This window comes from Rattus norvegicus, chromosome 6 (genome assembly GCF_036323735.1).
Source record: "Rattus norvegicus strain BN/NHsdMcwi chromosome 6, GRCr8, whole genome shotgun sequence".
NCBI classification, from domain to species: domain Eukaryota; kingdom Metazoa; phylum Chordata; class Mammalia; order Rodentia; family Muridae; genus Rattus; species Rattus norvegicus.
Genome location: NC_086024.1, coordinates 111,459,139 through 111,480,625, shown reverse-complemented (window position 1 = coordinate 111,480,625; position 21,487 = coordinate 111,459,139). Strand labels below are relative to the sequence as shown.

The window sequence follows — 21,487 nt, the reverse complement described above, 5'->3', positions numbered from 1 at the left end:
TCTCTTTGTCACCAACAGATGACCCAATCAAGGAGGAAGGCACAGTAGGCAGCTCGAGTTAACAAAGAGCAGAAGGACAGAACTGGTGGAGGTGGTGTATTGTGCAAGCTATCCACCGATGTGTCTGCTCAGAAGAAAACTGACTTTCACAGGAACACAGAGAGACATTCTCCACTTAATGGCCAGGAATTCCTAATGCCACAGCCAGAAAATAACTTTCCACCAAACACATCAGGTCTTGTGATCCCCAACATGGGCGGAAGCGAGGGGGAAAGGTGTTTTTATTGCTTATTTGGTTTTGTTTTGCTGGAGAATGACCCCTCCCCCAGTTTCAAACACAAAGCAAGAGCTCTACCACTGACCTACAACACCCCACCCCCGCTGTGCTTTTAGATAAAAATATGCCCAACTCACGGTGACCAATACCTTGAGAATATGTGCATTATGAACACCAAGCAACCTGGCTCCAGGTCTTTGCCCAGCCACTAACCAGGGACGTCCCCTTCCTTTAGAAGAATCCCTTCTGTTTTACAATCCCATCACTTTGTGGAGCTGTAGACTATAGTATTTTGGACTCTTGGAGCAGGGACCTAGGCCAAACACATCAATGATAGATGGAACATTTGTGACCCATGTGAGCGGGTATGAAGATGCTGGGACACAGACAGAGAAGACAGGCTACAGGGAAAATCAGACACCAGCATGAGGAACTGACCCAGTGTGCCAATCTGGGCACACTGAAAGAATCCACTGGTTAGGGGCCATGATAATGCTGAGCAGTGTGAGGGGGGGTGGCTCTGCTGCGCCTCAACTCAGGGAAGGCTCGCCTCCTACAATACGGAGTTCACAGACGAGGAAGTAAGGCAGAAGTTAGCTCGCCTAAAACAGTGTCATTTGTAGCAGGTGGGACAAGGACTGAAAGCCAGGTTAGTAGGATGGTACAACTTGTCCTGAACCAGCTGAGACTCCATGACAGCCATGTGCATGCCAACTAGGACATGGTGTTGAATGTAATGGTCACAAACAAGGCCACTCGAGGCTAGACCCAAGCAGCTGAAACTACTCTACTCGAGGCTAGACCCAAGCAGCTGAAACAACTCCATCACTGTGTCTACCTATTCTGAGAATATTAAAGAGAAGCCCTCAAGAGTCAAAACCAAAGAGTTTCCTAATAATGACATAAGTGTCCTGTAAGTAAGTGATTTGGGCTAACCTCTACTCTGCTTGCACTGGGCTTACACTGAGGGAAAGATCAAGGATGGAGGCAGGATTAAAAAGTGATGCAGAAAATAAACCAGGACAGCTTCAACAGCAACACACAAGGCAGCAGTGACAGGGTGCAGGCTTTGGAGGAAGCATCCCTTGTGCCCAGGGTAGAGGCTGGCAAGGTTTTGGCAGCATCGTAGGATTCTGCAGGGCCTGCCCTGCAAATGTTCTTTCCCAATCTAATAACTCTCTCCCTCGATTCGCAAAGAGAGGAGAAGAAACTCGAGCTCTTCTCTCACTGGGATGTAACGGTGGTGCTCGGGAAGCCACACTGTCTGCCAAACGATCTGGTGGCACTACACCCGAAAGCCATCAAACTGTCCACTCTAAGTCATTCCTGGGATATGGCTGCCAGCAATTTTCAAGAACCTATTTCAGCCCTGAAAATTATGCTTATAATTTACCCTGGATTCGCCCATCTTGGGCAGCATCCCTGAACTATACCCCTTGGGTCATACAAAAACCAGCTCTCCGCTTGCCCTCTTCTCTGGTCTACATACCTTCCAGACACTAAGGAAGACGTGCCCGGTTCCCCCCCCTCCCCAGGCATTTTGCCACTTAGCCAACATAAACATTCTTTTCAGCTTTCATCAGAAATCAAAACCTATACATTTTTGTCATTCTCTTCACTCTTTTCCATTTGTTCAAATTAATCCAGCATGTGCACGGTGTGGAAGAGTGTAAATTCCTGGCCCTCTAGAAAGTCACCCCTCCTGGCATCTGTGACTCTGTGGCTCTGTCTAATCAGTCTAGACTTGCCACCTCCACCAAACCCAGAGGAGAGTAACTTGGAGCAAGTTGAGAGCAGAAGCTGGAAGAAACCTGAGCTCCTGTGTGGTTCCTCAGGGGTGACCATGGAAAAGATGTGGGGGTGGCTGGAAGGAGTGAGCCAGGGGGATCCCTGAGCTGGCTGCCCCACTGTGTGAGACCCAGAGAGGATGGGGGTAGCTGGTAGGAGGCGGCCAGTGATCGCCGGGGCTGGCTGCCCCACTGTGTGAGACCCAGAGTACCCAGCTCCACTCCCACACCATGCCCCAGTGGTGACTCGGAAACATCAGGTTGCACACTGCAGTCTTCTACCTTGCTTCAGCTCTGAGAAGTAGGTAGGAAATGCTGTCAGCACAGCAAGGACATGACTGATGTCTCAGTCTGGCCACACCCCCTTATTTCAGAAGTGGCTCCTCTGATCCTCCCAAGACTTTGGATACTTTTAGAATTGTTCCCCAACTCCCAGGTTTCATGGACTCTCCAATATTTCAAACAGCAAGATTTTGTTTGGGGTTTGGTGCGGGGTGGGGGGTGGTCAGAAGTAATGGGTTGAGCTTTAGTCTTGCTAAAACCTGTCTTAAAAAATTACCATCTTCTCTGACCTTCATTTCATTAAAGAATGGAACTATTCAACCTACTCAAATTATAAAGGCACAAATCAACATGATAAACTGTCCTTTACACTGAATAAATTTACTTTGTGAAAACTGGTAACTTTGTTCTTGGCTTTCCCATGTAAAAACTTCCTTCTATCCTAGTGCTGGAAGATGTTACTGGCTCAATGCCACAAGCACACTCTTTCCTCTTTCATTTATTTATACGGTGCCGTGTGTGTGTGTGTGTGTGTGTGTGTGTGTGTGTGTGCGCGCGCGCGCACGCATGCACGTACATCGGAAGGTGTTGGATCCCTGGGCTGACACTGTAGGTGATCATGAACTGTCTGATGGGAACCTAACTCCAGTCCTCTGGAAACCACAGCACTCTAAAACACTCAGCCATCCCTCAGCCCCTCTCCATTCTTTCTAAAGACATGGGCTGATGGCACTGCTCCTAGGTGACAAGGAACTGTCACAAAGGCATAGCTGAGTGCATCACTCACTCTGGTGATCAACGGCACAAGGCTGCGGAAGGCCTCCTGCTATTAGAACAGCACAGCATAGCACGGATTTTTTCGGAGTGCTACACAAGCCCTATCTGCTAAAACAAAGTTCAGACTCAGATGAACAGAATCCAAGTCTCTACAATGTAGCAGCACAATGACTCACATTGTAACAAAAACTACTGGACATGTGAGGCAAAGAAATGCATGACCCACAGCCGAATTTAAAAGCCTAGGAAAAACACTGACCTCACATGACCCAGGTGTTGGAATTAATAGTCAAAGGTGTTAAAGAAACACATATAAATATGTTGGGGGGGGGGGTTGCTGGAAAAATGGCTCAGTGGTTAAGAGCATAAACTGCTCTAGGAAAGGATCCAGGTCAGTGCCTAGCACTCACATGATAGCTCACCATAAACTCCAGTTCCAGGAGATCTGCCTCACGCTTCTGACCTCTGAAGTCACCAGGTATAGCCATAATGTTCACTCATACATCTAGGGAAAAAACACTCAAAGATGGTCATAAAAAAAATGAGTAGATAGGAAATCTAGGTGTAAAGAAGAAAATGTACATTTTTTAAAAAAGAGGGGGAGGGGAATCAAGTAGCAATTTAGTACTGAAATATAAACTGACTGAATGAAATGTTTAGTTAATGGGTTAACAGCAGCTTGAAGACGGCAGTGGAAATAAACTGAAAGGCAGATGATCTTAAAAGATCAGCAGGAAAGATGCTAAGAGGAGGTACTAAACTAACAGTGCTTGGTGGGAACAAGACTGTAACTCATCTGAGAGAAGAGCAAGCCTCTACCATGGTTTCCAGAACAAGGAGAGAGAGAGACGTGAATGAAAGCCATTTAGGTCTATGGCCTCGCCACCATGAACGCTTCTGATCTTAGAAGCTAAGCAGGCTTGGCCTGGTTGGTACTTGGATGAGAAAAACTGTAAGAGGAAAACCTGGCCTAAAAATTTCCAAATCTGGTAAAAAACCTAAAACATCACTCTGCAGATGTGAAAAATTCAGCAAATCCAACACAATAAATGTACGGAAAATGACATCCAGGTACATCCCAGACAAGCTGCAAAAACTAAACATCCCAACATGCTGAGCAAGCTCACAACATGACCAAGGCTAGCCCTGAAATACCAATCCCCTGCCTCTGTGTCTGCCTGCTGGGAACAAGAAAAGATTCCCAAGCAAAACCACCATTCCCAGCCACAACGGAGGCCAGCGGCCAGAGGAACAGCAAGCTGGTTTTGAGACTGGGTCTCCCTACATAGCCTTGGCTACCCTGAAACTCACTTCATAGATCAGGCTAGCCTCATAATTGCATCAATCTTTCTGTCTTTGACTCCCAAGTTGTTGGGATGGGGAAGGAGAATTGTGCCCCTAAGCCTAGCTGATACTTTCAATCTTGTGGAAAAAGAAGAAAAGAAAAAGGCATGGTCTAGAATTCTACATACAAAGAGAATTATCTTTGAAAAGTAAAGATGCAGTGAAAACATTTTCAGACAAATCAAGCAGGACAGTCACCTGGAAAACAAGAACCGCCCGGTGAGGGCAGTGTCCAGGCTGAGGAGAGACTATGGCTGACAGGAACCTGGTCATCCAAGGAAACCCTAACGCTCTACCTAAGCTGAAATAACAAAGTGTTCTGTAGAACATGCACGTGTTGTTGATAGCACACAAGAAGATGGGGACAGAGGGACTCACCCTGCAGGCAAGGTCCCCACACTGCGTGCACAGTTGTAACTCCACGGAACTGCTGTCGCGTAAGAAATGATTTTCTAGCTTCTAGAGTAGCTGTTATAAGAATTAACATTAAAAGCTACACACAAGCCAATGGGAGAGCAAAGATGGGACATAACTCTGTTACAGTGGGCAAAAGTATGTGACCAGAAATGTTCCATCTGGCGCTGATGACATCTGGCCTTAGTCAGGAGCCTTCTCATCTAACGAACCATTGTTGAATGAGTGTTTTACTATCAGCCAGCTCCGCAGGAATTACTGGCATGCACACAATGAGAAGCCCAGCCTAGCGGTCTCACACGGAGGCCTCGCAGTCAGCATCTCATGGTTTCTAAACAGATTTAATAACCTGCATTCACTACAGTCTCTTCACCTCTTGCCTCTCCTAAATCCTGGCTCCTCCCCCACCCCCAGCCTGTTTCTTTTGCAGTTCTTTCAAGCAGGGCCAACTCCTTCAAATTCTACTAAAATATACCTCTACCTTACTCCTCCAAGCTCCTCTAGACCCCGACTAACTTTTCTAAACAATTACAGAACATGTTTTCTGAGCTCATGCTATTCAAAGTTCTTTTATTCTCCATCTTTGTCACTAAAAATGGGTGAGTTTTTATTGTCAACTTGACACAGCCCAGAGTCACCTGGGAAAAGGAAACCTCAGCTGAGGAATTGCTTGTATCAGACTGGCCTGTGGCCATGTCTGTAGGAGTCTTGATTGATAACTGATGTAGAAGGGTTTTGCCCACTGTGGGTGGCACCATTCCTTAGTAGGTGAGCCTAGGTAATGCAAGAAAGTTGGCTGAGCATGAATGGGTAAATGCCAGAGTGAGAGAGAGAGAGAGAGAGCAAACAGGGTACCTCCATGGCTCCTGCCCTGACTTCCCTCAGTGATGGACTATGGCCTGGAAGTATAAAGAGGAAACAGATCTTCTCCTTCCCAAAGTTCTTTTAGTCAGTGTTTTCTCACAGGAACAGAAAGTAGCTAATACACTGACACAGGCATTCGGCTGCCTGTCCACTAGCAGTTTCATTAGAAACCACCTGTAACTTCACAGCTTCCTGAGCTGAGTGACAATGACCTTGCTGCTTTTCAAACTCCAGTTAGACTCTGGAACTGTTCATATCCACCCTGAAACACCTCGCTACCACAAACTGCACTGCCACTGATAAATGTTCTTTTAAAAAAGGAAACCTTAAGTACAAAAGGGGAGAGGTTTGTTTAGTTTCTGTTTATTTTTTTACAGCTAATTATGTGAGTTGCATTTGGGTACCAGAAATCGTAAAAGCATCCTGAGGAAGCCGGAAGCTGGGGAACTGGGCCTTGGCTCTGCTACATCATCTCCTATGATCCACGAATCTCCCTGCCAACCCGCTCTCTCCATTCTAGACTATTCTCCAATATAGCTGCCAGATTTCTTTTCCTAGAAAACAAAATCAATAACATCTTTCTCTCCTCAACACCTTTGGGTGGATTCCCACAGCACACAGAATAAGCTCCGACTTCTCTACACGGAACACAAGGCCTGTGTGCTGGCTGATCTTATGTCCTCTTCACACACAAACCAGTGTCATCTGAGTGGAGGAAACACTGAGTGAGAAAATGCATCTGTAAGATCAGGCTGTAGGCAAGTCTGTAGAGAATTTTCTTAATAAGTGCTTGATGGAGGAGGGCCCAGTCCACTGTGGGAGGAGGTATCTCTGGGCTGTTGGTCCTGGGTTCCATGAGAAAACAGGCTGAGCAAACCATGGGGAGCAAGTCAGTAAGTAGCACCTGTCCGAGGCCTCTGCATCAGCTCCTCCATCCACGTTCCTGCCCTGCTGGAGTTCCTGTCCTGAGTTCCTTTGATGGTGAACAGTGATCTAGAAGTATAAGCCAAATAAACCCTTTCCTCCCCAACTTGCTTTTTTGTCATGGTGTTTCATTATAGCAATCGAAAGGCTAAGACAGCCTATGTTCAAACACACGACAGTGTTCCCCACATCAGCTGATTCCTATTCACTCACTCTGTGCAGACCAGAGTCACTTCCTTTCTGAGGCCTTCACTAACTCCTAAGAGGCTGTGCTGCCTCTGTGATCTAGAGTCTGCTGTAATTTCCATACCCTCATCACTAAGTGTGTGGTTCTCAGCTAGAATATGTTAGCTTGGCAGTTTTTGTATTGGAGAGTGCATATTAAACGTAAGGTGAATGAATAAAATTCTACTTAGAAATATATTTTAAAATATCTCATATGTATTCCTATATTTACACATATATACATATATATACATACATACATACATACATACATACATACATGACTCAGCAAATGACTCAGTGAGTTAGAGACACTATAGAGCCTGAAGACATGATTGAGTTTGAGATACAGGATCCATTTGCTTCCCACAAGTTGTCCTCTGATCTCTACATGCATGCTCTGACACCCATGCTACTGTCTCCACTACAAAATAAATAAAATTTAATTTAAAAATCACACACACACACACACACACACACACACACACACACACACACACACACACGGTGAGGGGCGCAGTAGGAGAGATTCTCCATAACCACTGGTTAAAGGAAATCTAGGAAGGGATTTCAGAATGAGAGAAACTGGGGAGATGGAAGGAAAAGGGAAGGCCAAGCAGGGAAGAAAGAAACTGGGAGAGATGCCAATGGCGATGAGGTGGCTTCCCATTTGGTGGAGAATGTATACATGTCAAAATCCACTTGCTAGATTCTCCCAGAAGGCTCCTACTGAACCCACTTAGCGTGTGATTTTGTCCAGGCACACACAGCCCTCTGACAGACTCCTCCCCAGAATCTGTAGCAACGTCCCTATTGCTGGGCCAGTAGACTGCCTTCTTGTACTCTTTGGGGGTATGGCACACGGCTGACCTTTTCCTACTTTCTGACACTCCTGACACCCACCCCAGACACCTGCTTCCCCCTCTCCTCTCTGTCACTCGACAACTTCTTGTAGACTGTGGCTTACCTATGTGTTCTTTAACTGTGGGAGTGCCTCGGCTTCTGCCTGTTCCTCAGCTTGCCAAGGGGCTTCTTCTTTTCTAAGACTACCACCTCGCTCGCTGAGCGAGAACACAGCTTCTACTCACCACCTGAATGTTAGTGACACCAGAGCTTGGCACACTAAAGCCTCACATGTCAAAGCATCCTGGGCATCCTGCAGGCATCTCAAAACTGGCATACCATATGGAACACAAAGCTCTCCTCTACTTCTCTGTTCCTTTAACCAGAACTAGCAAGAGAGACTAGCAAGCACTAGCTCCAGGGCCAGAGGAAGCATTGCAGAAACATCTGGAGTTTACACTGGTGGGAGAACAGGCCTAAATAATTACACAAATTAGATATACACTGGGAGAGGGGATAAGTCAAAGAACATTATAAACGTGTGATGAGGAGACCAGCTTACATGGGGTATATTTTTTAAGAGCCAATATTCAACTTGAACCCAAAGAATGACTAATAGTCAGACTATTAGTCAGACCAGCAAAGAGTAGGGGTATAGCACTAGGGAGACTGCTCGGTGGGTAAGGCTGCCTGTTGGGGTCTGAATCCCCAGAACTCATGTATTCAAAGGCAGGCACAGCTGTCTATGACTATAGCCCTAATGTTGGGGACGGAGACAGACACAGACAGACCTGGGAGCTCACTGGCAAGCCAGCCAAATCAAAATAAGTTTTAGGTTCAATAAGAGACCTTATCTCAAGGGGAAAAGGCATAGAGAGACAAGGAAGACACTTGACACCTTCCTTTGGCCTCTGCATGGGCACATGCACCTACCTGTGTGTGTGAGCGCACATGCAGAGAGTAATGCTAACTACTCTGTTCTATGGAATGACAGCATCTGGGGGAGGGATAAGTAGGTAGAGAATCAGAGTAAAATGAAGAGTTCAGCTCCCCTGTAACAGGCGACAGCTCTGAGGGGAGGCTGGAGTCTCATACAGACTGACCTCAAAAGGCTTCTGAGTGTGAACTAATACACCTCAGGAGTCTGGGCACACACAGGGAAGAACCATTATGAGGCTACCCCCTCTGGACCAAGATGACACAGCAGTGGCTCAAACTATTTCTCTTACTTCCATTTTGTTTACCTCACAGAATGCTATTTGGAGCCAAGGCTTCCGAGGAACCCACTTTGGAATCCCTGCCTAACAGAAGTCGGCTCTCATTACAACACCAATTACCATGAAAATCTTCACCAGCCAAAAAAGGTTTCTGAACACGAGCCAGCAGTCCACTTACTCCAAAGGAGCCAAACTAACCTCAGTGTTACATCAGTGTGAGACTCTTGGGCCCACCTCAGAGGTTTTTTAAACTGTCTGACACAAGTATGGGGAGAAAGTACACTAGGAACTGGGTTAGTTTCACATCTAAGGACACTGGTGACCCCCAGCACAAGCCCAACTTGCCACACTCTGTCCCTGCCTCCAGAAAGCCCAACTTTTTCCATGAGAAATCTCCTCTTCTATCCTGGTGTTAACTGGATCTCAGTTCAAACTGGGCTTCTTCCTGGAGAGTCTTTCTGGGTGCTCCTGATACTGAGAAAGCCTCCCAATTGGTGTCTGTCTGTCTGTCTGTCTGTCTGTCTGCCTCTCTCTCTCTCTCGTTCTACTTCTGCCTATCACAACTTCTCTGCAGGCTCTAGAAGACAGTGACCATGAATATACAAGACTGGGCACACAAAGAAAGCTTTCACTCAAGCTTCATCAGTGAATGAATGGATGGATGTTAGCTTTTATCCAAGGCTCCTGGAATGGCAAGATCTCTCCCACCCTCATTTCCTCCTTACGCCCTCAGAACTACTGAAGGATGCATCAACAGCTGAGGGTTTTTCTTTGGAAAGTAGACAAGTACTAGAAAATAGTTTGGACAGGCATGTTCACAGAGGAGAGAAAATGGGTCTCCAGTGACAAACTCACTCCAAAGAGTTCCCATCCAGATGCCCTTGTGTTTTGTTTTATTTTGCCTTGCTTTGTTTATTTGTTTTGGGGAGGCTGCCCTAAGCATCAGTTCCTTCTGTGAAATATGAATACTTCTGACTCTTGACCACAACTGCAAATTTACGGAAAATCGATAGCAGGTTCTAATTCTCATGACTCAGACAAATGTCAACAGTGGCTACATGTGCCGGACACTGTGCTTTCTCCCGGTTAAGCGGGTCCTCTGAGATAAGTACCACCACTATCTCCACTCGGCAGATGTAGAAGCAGGCTTAGCGTGGTTAAGTCACTTGTACAGAGATACACAGAGCAAATGGCAGAGCTGGGATTAGAGGCGGAACGACAATCCTCACCTTCTCAGGCAGATAATGACAACAGATGATTTGCTGACACACTGGACCAAGCCTCTGGTGTACACTGCTACCTTAACACAGATGAGGAAGAGAATGTTAAAGAGCTTGGGGAACACCAAGCTCCATCCTGGCACATGGATGAGGCCAAGAAGACAGTGTGCTGTCCCAAGGCAGCCAGAAAGCTTTGAACCAACGCTGGAGCCAAGGATGGAGATGCTGATTCTGAGTCATGAGCTTTCCCCTGACATGACACTCCCGCCCACATGGCAGCCAGACTCGGGGATGGGTCAGTGATGCACATCTGCCCACCCAGAGGGAGAGCCGAAACCCAGGCATCCAAGGCATGACATAAATATGAAGTGCGGAGAACACATTCCTTGTGAACAGCTCCACATCAAATTCCCTGCATCCCTGCTTGGCAACGTTATTAGAGGCATCATTCAGCCCAGCCGATTGGAGAAGAGGCTACGAAAAAGGCTGAAAAATGTGACCAATCATGAGGGTTATTTTTGTGAGAAAGGAGAAAAATGTCACCAAAAAGGGTCAGTAGATAACCCTCTCGGGCTGAAAATAGCTACCCTGCTGGCAGACCAGTCAGGGACAGGCAGAGGGCGAGGGATGCAATGCAAAGCCACGGGAGCGCTGGCCTTGTGAGGTGGCTGGGGATGAGGAAATTGGCCTAATTTGGGAACATGAGTCCAGCAGCATTTCTCGGATTCCTGGCTAACTTTGAGCTCTGTGTCCTCGGGAGAAACGGCGAGGGCATGGGGGGAGAGAAGGAGCGGCTGGGATCCCAACTCTGCTCCCCACAGCTAGACCAATAAGGGGGGGGGGCGCCAAAGGGACTCATTGACTCTGCAGAAGGCTCCAGGATAATCCCCCACCTCAGGCCTCTCTGCTCTCCCCTAAAGGCCCTTCTCCACAGGGAGGTCTACACACCAGCCTTAGGGCAGGTAGGAGAGGGCGCAGGGTAGCTGGCTATGGGCAGAGATTAGCTGAGGGCTCTGGAGGAGTTAACCAGCCTCTCCAGTCCTGAGGTGAGTCTGACTTTAAGAGGTACCTTCAGGCTTTACAGGTTGCTGCCCAGACTTAGCAGACAGGTAGCAACTGTTTCCACAGAGGCTCTGATCTCTATCTACAAAATAAAGAAACAGCCACTTTATATAAGCAGGGATGGGGGGTGGGGGGGGGGCATTCATGGCTAAAGCAGCCTTGGAGCATTTTTTTCCCTAAAGACTGCCTTTGCCCAAACTCAGTGTAACATAACTGGATGGCCCAGGGTTTTTCTCAAAGGCTTGTCAGACACCCACTTCTAACTCACAGCTGCTTCTCCTCAGACACACTGTAGAATCAGAGGGCCTCCAGCAAAGCCCTCTCCTAATTTAAATTTCTGACAACGTCACTTACTAACTGAACTGACTACACACCTGATCCAAGTCTCCCCCCAACCCCACCCCACGGTGGTCCTAAGCCTTCTCAGGGCTCCAACTTTCTTGGAGGTCCCATTGCTAGATGCTATGTTACCTACTATGCTTGTACTGCCCAATTTGATCTTCAGGACAGCCCTAAAAAAACAGGCACAAGTCTGGGGCTGCCACAATGGCTACGTTGATAAAGTACCTGCCACACAGGCATAAGGACCCGGGTTCAATCCGCAGCACAGCATAAAAGTCAGGTACAGTGGCGTGGCTCACGTCTATGAACATGAGGAAGTCAGGGGAGACCTGTAGATCCCGGTAGGGGGGTTATTGGCCAGGCAGCCTAGCTGATTTCATGAATTCCAGCAAGAGTTTACAAGAGACCATGTCCCAAAAACACAAGATGGAGTGAACAAGGAAGACATCCGATCGACCTCAACCTCTGGCCCGCATGTGCTCACGTGAACAAGTCCATAAGTCACACACAGAGTCAGTCATTCAGACAGACAGACAGACAGGCAGGCAGAGAAAATATGGCATAATCCCAATGGACTCCATGCCAGTAAAATGACAAAAGAGCTTAACTTCCTGCTAATTCAGGAAAACCAGGCAGTTGTGTGGTCTTTGAAATCTGAAGAATGATCAGATAAACCAAAAGACCGCTCTTCCTCTCTCGGTGCGGGCCTGGGTCCCATCACTTCAGTGGAACCACGTGTACGTCTCCGGGAGGAAGCCTCTGAATGGTGACCACAATGGCAGGAGAAGATGACCAGGGGGAGAGTTCACTGGACCACTCACTTAGGCATAATGGGATACAGGACAGTGTTTTCATGGAGCCCACACAACTGTAAGGAGTTGGAGAGGAATGTGGGGAAGGGAGTTAGCCAAAAATAGAATTCTTTCCTTTCTTATCCCAGTCTATTTAAAAGTTTTGTATAAATTCATTTTTTTTTCCGGTTTTTGAGACAGGGTTTCTCTGTGTAGCCCTGGCCTGGAACTCATTCTGTAGACCAGGCTGGCTTCCAACTTACTGAGATCTGCCTGCCTTTGCCTCCCAAATCCTGGGATTAAAGGCATGCACGTGCACCACCAATGCCCAGCCAATAAAAATTCTAATTTTAACATCAAGTTACTTTGTATCGATACCTCCCACCCTGTCTGTCTGTCAGTGTCTATATCTGTCTCTATATGCTCATGGCGACCACATGTTGGTATCAGGTGTAGTTCCTTGACCTGCTTCCTGCCTTAGTTTTGGAGACCGGGCCTCTCACTGAATCTGGGGCTCACTGCTTGGCTCATCAATTGACAGTGAGCCCCGGGGACCCTCCTGTCTCCCTCCACCTTCTAGTGCTGGGGTTCACCACCCTCAGCCTGGCTTTTATGTGGGTGCAGGGGATCTAACACAGATCTCGGGCTCACAGGAGCTGTGTCACGGGAAGTAGGCTTTGAGGCTGCAAAAGACTCATGTTACCCCTCCCCCTTTGGCCTCCTCAGAAGGTAAGACCCTGGGGAAGGTGCAAGGGTCTGGAGAGAGAAAAAGGAAGGGGGAAATGATGTAATTATAATCTAAAAAAAAACCTTTTTAAATGTGAACTCTCAACTGATGCTCCAGCCCCAGGCTTGCCTGTCTATCACCAGGCTGTCCACCAAGATAGTGATGAACGCATATTCCTCTCAGACCGGAAGCCCCAATAAACCCTTCCTCCATAAGCTGCTTTGGCCATGAAGTTTTATCACAACAACCATGAAGAAACCAATATCCAGGATGAGCATCTCCCTGGCTGAGTTGCCTCCCAGCACCATCAGGTCGGCTAGAAACAGCCCACTCCACAGCCATTTGTCCCCACGCACCAAGAAACACCAAACTCCCAGATAAACCCCCTAATACTCAGAGTAGGAACCATAAACCCAACAAGTGTCTGCACTAAAGCCCTCGGGAGCTAGGCAGTGGTGGTGAACGCCTTGAATGCCAGCACTCAGGAATCAGAGGCAGGGGGATCTCAGTGAGTTTGAGGCCTGATCTACAGATCGAGTTTCCAGGGCAGCCAGACCTATACAGAGAAACTCTATCTCAAAAAAACAAAACGGAAAGTAAAAATAAAGGTCTTCTGAAAGCTAGGACAGTTGTAAAACCGTGTGCTGAGCAATAAAATACAGCTAGTCAGATACTCTGAGTCCTCTGGTTACCATTTCCTGATCAAAAGGGGACAGCCAGGGGATACGCCCTGGACTCTTCCTGCCTAGAAGGCAGATCCGACCCCTGAACCAGCTCGAAACCGTGAGAACTAAAGCCACAAGCTCCCAACAGCACAGCAGGGAACTAGGATGATGCAGGACACGCCCAGTGAGCACACCCCTCGGTCCTCCAGGAACTCCTCCAAAGGCCACCCTACTTCAGTTAGGCCAGAGGAAGGCGTGGTCGATGTAGCCAGATTCAGCACGAATGGATGCAAAGGGATGCCTGGAAAGCATCCCCAAACAACACAAGCTCGAAACTCAGGAGGAAGTGTGCACCATGCAGACCAACAAAGTCTCCTAGGGCATTAAAGTGAGATGTGACCAGGCACAGAGGCTCACACTGCAATCCCAGCACGAGAGAGGCTGAGACAGAAAGGTCATGAAGTTTAAGGCCAACCTGAGCTTCAAAGCAAAACTGTCTCAAAAACAAAGGAGCCAGAAAACAAAGTGTAAGAAATGACGGGGTGCAGTGGCGCACCCCTTTAACCCCAGCACTGGGGAGGCAGAGGCAGGCAGAGCTCTGAGTTCCAGAACAGCCAGGGCTACAGAATGAGTTCCAGCCTGGGCTATGCAGAGAAACCCCATAGCACAAAACCAAAGAAGAAAGGCGGCAGAGGAGAATGTAGCAGCAGTGGATACAAGCTGGAAACAGGAGCACATGCTTATAATTCTAGCTATTCAGGGGCTAAAGCAAGACAATAGCAAGTTCAGGGTCATCCTGGGCAAGTTAGTGAGATCATTTCATTAAAGAAAGAAAGAAAGGGGGCTGGAGAGATGGCTCAGTGGTTAAGAGCACTGACTGCTCTTCCAGAGATCCTGAGTTCAAATCCCCAGCAACCACATGGTGGTTCACAACCATCTGTAATGGGATCTGATGTCCTCTTCTGGTGTGTCTGAAGACAGCTACAGTGTACTCATATAAATAAAATAAATCTTTAAAAAAAAAAACAACTGGGTTGGGGATTTAGGTCAGTGGTAGAGCGCTTGCCTAGCAAGTGCAAGGCCCTGGGTTCGGGCCCCAGCTCCGGAAAAAAAAAAAAGAAAAGAAAAGAAAAGAAAAGAAAAGAAAGAAAGAAAGAAAGAAAGAGAGGGAGGGAGAGAGGGAGGGAGGAAGGAAGGAAGGAAGGAAGGAAAGAAGAGAAGGAAAAGCACTGGGGCATTGCTCAGTAGAAAGCACTTGTCTAACACATGCAAAGCCCTGGGTTCCATCCCCAGCACTACACACAGAAAGACAGGCAGACAAATGGCAGTGACTTGGACAGGTCTAGTCACCTATAAAAAGCCAGCACCAGTATCCTGGCTAACTCCTGCCACACAGAAATGCCAGCCTACTGGTCTCACTGGGAAGAACTTCTGATTTTCCTGGGAACCCCCAAATCTCAGTTTTTACATCAAGTTTCTCAATTGTATAAGTATTGGCCAATTTTTTTTTAAAGTTTAAGTGTATAAATCAAACACAATAGCTCTGGCAAGAAGCCTCCGTAGATTAAAGTGCTTGCTGTACAGGCCTGGGAACCCAAATCCAATCCCCAGGACCCATGGTGGAAGGAGCCAAGGCCTGGATGTGCCGCCACATGGGGCCTAACCACCCGCTGCTCCTCTTCAACAGGAACAGCAGCGAGTAAAGGCTCATTCACCCCTAACGTGCTGACTGAACGGGAGCTTCCACGGTGCCATTTAGTTTACCAGAGTGCTTACATGCAGAGCTCACCTGATCCTCACATTCATCTAATGGCTCCATGGTCACCATCTGACAAATGACAACACGGAGGATTCCGGAGATTAGCGGATTGAAGATCCAAGCGATTAGAAGAGCCAATGGCAAGCCCTGTGTCTCTCTGCTACCTTCTTCCGAGTCCCAACTCCGCCGCCTCACTGTAAAATAACTATTTATACAAAACTAATTCCTCTATAACTCTAACAGCGGCTTGGCAGTCCCCAGGTGCCTCGCCCACATTTCCAGGGATATCTCCACCGAATAAAGCTAACGAGGAGATAAAAACAAAAACACGCCGTGCAGTGCACTCAGAGCTGGGTGTAAATGGGCACACGTCCTGGATCTAATTTTAGAAAGAAACGGCCAGAAAGTCTCACACAGCCCAGCAAGTATCTGGTCCTAGGGAGGCGGCCCAGGCAGCTTCAAACCCCATTGACACAGGAAGAGGAGGGTGGCCTTCCAGAATCCTGCTGTCCCCGCTTCCAGGGGGACTCTCAGAAAAAATGCTGAGAACCAGATCAGCAATAGTTGTGCATTAGACACACACACACACGCCTGTCCGCACACACAGACTGTCAGCATCTTAGAAGGCCAGGTCGTGCTGAACTGCATCCGGCCAGCATCTGCCAGCTCTGATGAGGTACCAGTAATCCCTTTACAGTGGTCATGTGACCTTCAGGCCCAATACCCTCCAGATTGAGGGTCTTCCTGCTGACGAGGGAAGGGTCAGCGGCCAGATTTCATGTGTTGGCATTGAGGTTACAATCATAACTCCTCATACCCGTTCTTCTATAGCAAGAGGGAAAAATGAGAGATATATGGGCAGGGCCACCTAAAGAGCTTCAGAAAACAGGGACATCGTTCCTGACGCCCACTTATGTGATCCGTGAGTGCAGTGTGTCTGTTTTATGTGCATCTGCGTGGTCTGCCAGGCTTCTCGGCACCCGCTTTCTCAGCCACTGTAAACTGTTGAGTGAGACGACTGCCAAGAAGCCAGGTTTCCTACTGTCTGCTGACTCACTTCTACTGGAGCACAGAGGCATGGAGGACCACAGTCAGCAAATAACCTGGCCTGCCCTAAGGCAGGTGGATGCTGCAAAAGCAGGAGGCGGCAGCCCTAAGAAGACAGCCTAGGGGGGTCAGGGAGACTCTGGAAAGACAAAGACTACACAAAGGAAGAGGGCTGAGTGAACCCCAATAGTACTGTTCATGGATTTGCCACCCTTTGTAAAGAAGCCAGATCATTCCCCTGTGGTTGAGGCCTCTTGGGAAAGTTTGCAGAAGGAAGAAGCAGCCTCCCTGCTGGGAACTGGAGGAGACCTCCAGCTGTGTGGTCCGACCTTTCAGCCAGTGCACCTTCCTGAGCAGCTTTCCAGTGCCTCGCTTCAGACGGCTCTACAGAGCGCTCGAGAGCTGAGGCTGTACTCAGGGAGATAGAGTGCTTGCCTGGCACGCACAAAGCCCCAAGCCTGAACCTAGTACCTACAAACGACAGAGCAAATACTCATGAGGTAGAGGCAGGAGATTCAGTAATTCAAGGTCATCCTCAGCTACTCAGTGAGTTCCACACCAGTCACCTGAGACCCTGTCCTTAAAAAAAAAATTGGATACTATGAATATGAAAAAAAAAAAAAGTCCAGAAGCCAGTATAGCCTCAAAGGAAAGATGTTCCCAGTAGGAAAAATGTCCTCAAAGAGAACATCCAAGTCGAGACACATGCATGGAAAGACTGGCGTTCCAAACAAATATAGGATGCCACAGCCCTGCTCGCTAAGGGTTTGTTTATTCCTGAAGAGCATGCATGTATCCACGACTTCCTGTTTCACATCTCTGTAACACTCACCTCTCCGGTCTGAGTCAATGAAGAATTCTTGCTGTTGAGATAATTCTCAGCCTGAGTCGACTCCTGTTGAGCTCGGCGTCCCATCTTGGCCCCCTGAAAGGAGAGACGGAGAGTACAGCTGACCCAGTGTCACCTGAGGCCCTGTGGGTATGACATACAGTAAGCCAGGACTGGGCTTTTACGGGATAGCAGAGAACAGGATCTGAGTAACGTGTGTGTGTGTGTGTGTGTGTGTGTGTGTGTGTGTGTGTGTGTGTGTGTATGATATATGAATATATCAAGTGGAAATATTCATAGAGAATTCTCTAAACCTTTATGAGAAAGTACCCAAGTTAGATCTACTTGGTAGAATAGGAAACATACAGGTTATTGATCGTGAGATTTTCAACAGCCACAGTTACTGCAAAAACAAAGTCACTGTTCTGTCCTGTTCTGTCGATGACAAACAGAAATGCAGCTAGCCTGGGCAGTGACCTCAAGTCATATAGCCCAGAGCAGGTGGTAAAGGCTCCCACGTTCCTAGACTTGAGGCAGCTAACAGGCTTTAAGAGAGAGTTCCTCAATTCTATGGCAGCCTAGTAATCCAGACACCTCTTGCTCTGCTGGTTAGATCTGCATCTACAGGCATGGAGGGAGCTCTACCACAGGAATGCTGAGACAGCAGCCTTGGCAGCTATAAGTGAGCACCTCAGGATTCTGAGTCAACAGACGAAACATTTGCAGGTGTCCCCAGGCCCTCCAAGTGGGTCGGGCCTCTGTTGCCAACACTCCCCAGAACAAAAGGAAACTCTGAGGCACACTGATGGGTGCTGAAGAGTATCTGTGCAATCATTTAAAACAAAACAAAACCAGCACCAGCATAACATCTTCAGGTCTCATTGCCGGGGCTGTGCTCCAGTCTCAAGATGCTATGGACAAAGACTGAGACCGATGGAAGCCAGGACGGTGATTAAGTAATGTTCGAATTTAAATCCTATGTTCGTCCCACATCCCCAGAGCACCCCACTGAAAACCTGGTGCTAAGTGTTCTAAGAAGGGAGACTAGGGTTTCCGGAGAACCACATTAAACAGACAGAAATCACTAAAGTGGAATCTGGCCATCCAATTGCAACCATCAACTCTTCAAGTTACAAGGCCGATCTTTTGAAGTTTCAAGGGTGACGGGAATAATTTTTCTGATGATACAGTTCATATCTTTCTCTAGAAAGATACCCTCTTTTGTTTGTCCAAGTATCTGATTCTACAGTAGTTACCCTGAACAAAAATGATCCTGTCTGTAAACGTCCTTGACAAGCGATTTCTCTATCAGCCGTTAATGTTTGAGACTATTTGAAGACCCTGTAAAATTCACACATAGAAAACCTGAGGTCATGTATTTTAAGGGCAGACTTTTTATTGTCTTTTCCCCCTTATCCTTCTCCCCCTCAACTAGAGCAAAGGCCGGTGGTCTGTTCTCTGCTATCTATCTCTCCAGTGCCCAGAACAGCGCCTGATCCACAGCAGGGCTCACTACATATTTGTGGAAAGAATGAAATAGTCACTACATTCACATCCCAGGTACCAAAAAGGTTCGTGTATCAGAAAGACTTGGTGGCCTAATGCCCGTAGCTTTTTAAAAACCCTGCTCTATTAACTTCTGCCCCTTTATCTCCCTCCAATAGGTGCCTCTCTAGAACCTTGGAGGGCATAAGATGGTACCAAGGCCCTTCGGGGCACCTGAGATTTTACATCAGAAACTAAGGACTTGACAGGCGGCCCAATTCTTCAGTGGTTTCAACCAACTCTAAAGGCTATCCAGACCTGGTGGGCACCGAGACCTGGTGGGCACCGAGACCTGGTGGGGGAACTGTGACAGTAAGAAAACACTGAATGTGGGTCTTTAATCAAGTTCTGTTATTTGCTGGCTAAACGCCGGTCATAGGCTGGGAGGAAACAACAGGAAGGTCAACGAACTGCTGCAAATGCTTTCCATGAATCGCCCCATTTCATCTGCACAGCAACACTAGCATGGAAGTCGAGGCTAGGTGTATTCTGGTCCATCAACAGATCTGTCACCTAGTTACTCTCCCCATCCCCAACCCCCTACACATAATAAAATGGAGTATTGATTTCCAATCCTGGAGGGGGAGCAGAGATTAGAGAGCATGAGGAAAGGACATCTCCAGCCAGCTCTCTTCTCAGTCTCTTTCAGAACTTCCGGGACTAGACTGCCCTAGAGAAAACTCCAGGGCGGGAGCGGGCGTGGTCGGAGCGGGGTCAGACCCTCCGTTAAGGTGGAATTCGCACTCGGGCAATTGGGCCAGGGTCTGTCCCGACTCTGGGCTTCTCAGAGAGCCGGGCCACTTGTCCCACCCGCCAAACCGGACCCCAGCCCCCAGCATCGCTCCTCACGGAGGTGGCCGAGCTGCGACGTTTCTCCTCTCCCAGATCCAGTAAATCGTCCATCACCGCGGCCGCTGATGTCACTTCCTGGAAACAGCCGTCTCCGCCGCGTCCCTAACAACGACCCCGCCCTTCCATCCCAGTCCTTAAAGAGTCCGCCTCACAATTCCTAGGTCCTGTGTGTCACCTTCCAATTGAAACCAGATCTTTCCTACACTAACTTTGCTGGACTTCGGAGAAAACAAAACAAATCGCCAACTAGCAAGATCCTCTCTAAGGTTGCTGCAGAGAGGTTAGCCCTGGGGACTGCCTAGATTCGTAACTCTGATTAAACACGGTTGTGAGTGGAAGCACTGCTCTCAGTGATTATTCTGAGCCCTCACATTCACAATTGACAGAGGCCTTCAGAGTTACTGTTCAAGGATAGACGTGCGGTGTTATTTCCATTTGATGGATGAGCACCAATGTAATAAATAGTTTACACATTTACAATGACTTGCAAAAAATCAGTGTGTGTGATTTCTGCCTTCAAGAGGTTTATTGAAAGCAGTCATACATGGTGATGCACGCCTGTAATTCCAGAACTTGGGTGTTAGAGGCAAGAAAAATTAGTTCGATGTGACAGGGGCCATAATCCCAGCTTGTTACTTAGGAGGATGAAGCCAATGGACTACTTATGACTAGGAATGGGACTCCAGTCTTGGCAACACAGTGAGACTCCATTTCAATAGAAATAGAAAAGAGGGTATAATATTGGGGTTCTAACTTAATCTGAACAACCCCACAAAGTGGGTAGCAATGACTCATCTTACCAGCAAGACAGACAGACAGAGGAAAATGACTCCAGTCCCAAGTGCCGGGACAGCCTTTGTAACACCACATGTTACTGCAGTGACTTCCAGCACGTAGTGGTTCCCAGCCATCCTCCTAGGCCTGCAGGAGATAGCCCACAGACAGCCTAGGGGGTAGTCATGTTGAGTCTTCATTGATTCATTCTACATAAAATCCCTAAGTCAACATCTCCGGCCAGTTCTTGGCACTGCTCACTAGGACTCACAGAAAATGGAATGTGGATCTCCACAGTTCAAGAAGCACTGGGAGGGCTGCACCTAAAGCTTAATGACAAGCATTGCTGAAGTACCCAGCAAGTGACATTCAACTCAAGGTTTCAGTGCCCCTTTTACTGAGCAAGGCCAAGCATTTTCATGCCCAATGACGCCGGCCTGCGAGTTGGAAGAATTGATTTCTCAGCCCAGCCTTGCTTGACCTCAGTTTCCTTCTGAGATCCTTACTGGCTTCTCGGTGAGAATATTTTGTTAGATTTTAATCAGACAGAACAATCAGTGCCAAAAATCTAAGCCAGCTTCAATATAGGCACCAACTATTCCCTTGTTCCTTCTTCCTTGGCACCAACTGTGCAAGAAGGGATTAATGTTTGAATTTTTCAACTTCTTGTAAACTCCCGCCCACTTCTACCCGGACTCTGAGAAAACAAAGGGTGAATGGTACCACCCTGGGCATGGAGAAACCTCAGCAAGCAGGGGCTGGCAAATCTTACTTGAATTGCTTGAGAAGTGAGTTTAAAAACATAGCTGCTGTCAAGACACTGGAGTGGGAGAAATGGTGTATAGAGAATTCCTTCAATAGCTCTCCCTCCCATGTTGTAAAGAGTTAGCCCAAGAGACCCAGTCTCTAGGCTCACCCAT

The 21,487-nt window shown here is 47.7% G+C and overlaps 1 protein-coding gene across 9 annotated transcripts in view; it reads right to left on the bottom strand.

Moving 5' to 3' along the window:
- Ift43 (intraflagellar transport 43) overlaps positions 1-19,937 on the bottom strand; it is a 76,536-nt gene extending 56,599 nt beyond the window's left edge. For 2 of the 9 annotated variants that reach the window (XM_039112051.2, XM_039112052.2), the window contains exons 1-3: positions 19,791-19,937; positions 17,400-17,492; positions 15,551-15,589 (exon numbers count right to left, since the gene is read on the bottom strand). In XM_039112051.2, coding sequence (XP_038967979.1) covers positions 15,551-15,589; positions 17,400-17,492; positions 19,791-19,844 — 186 coding nt within the window. In that variant the 5' untranslated portion in view covers positions 19,845-19,937. Of the gene's footprint in view, positions 1-15,550; positions 15,590-17,399; positions 17,493-19,765 lie in introns of all 9 variants that reach the window. The other 7 variants (XM_017594099.3, XM_017594100.3, XM_039112053.2 and 4 more) reach the window with 6 other exon arrangements.
- Between the last annotated feature and the right edge of the window lie 1,550 nt (positions 19,938-21,487).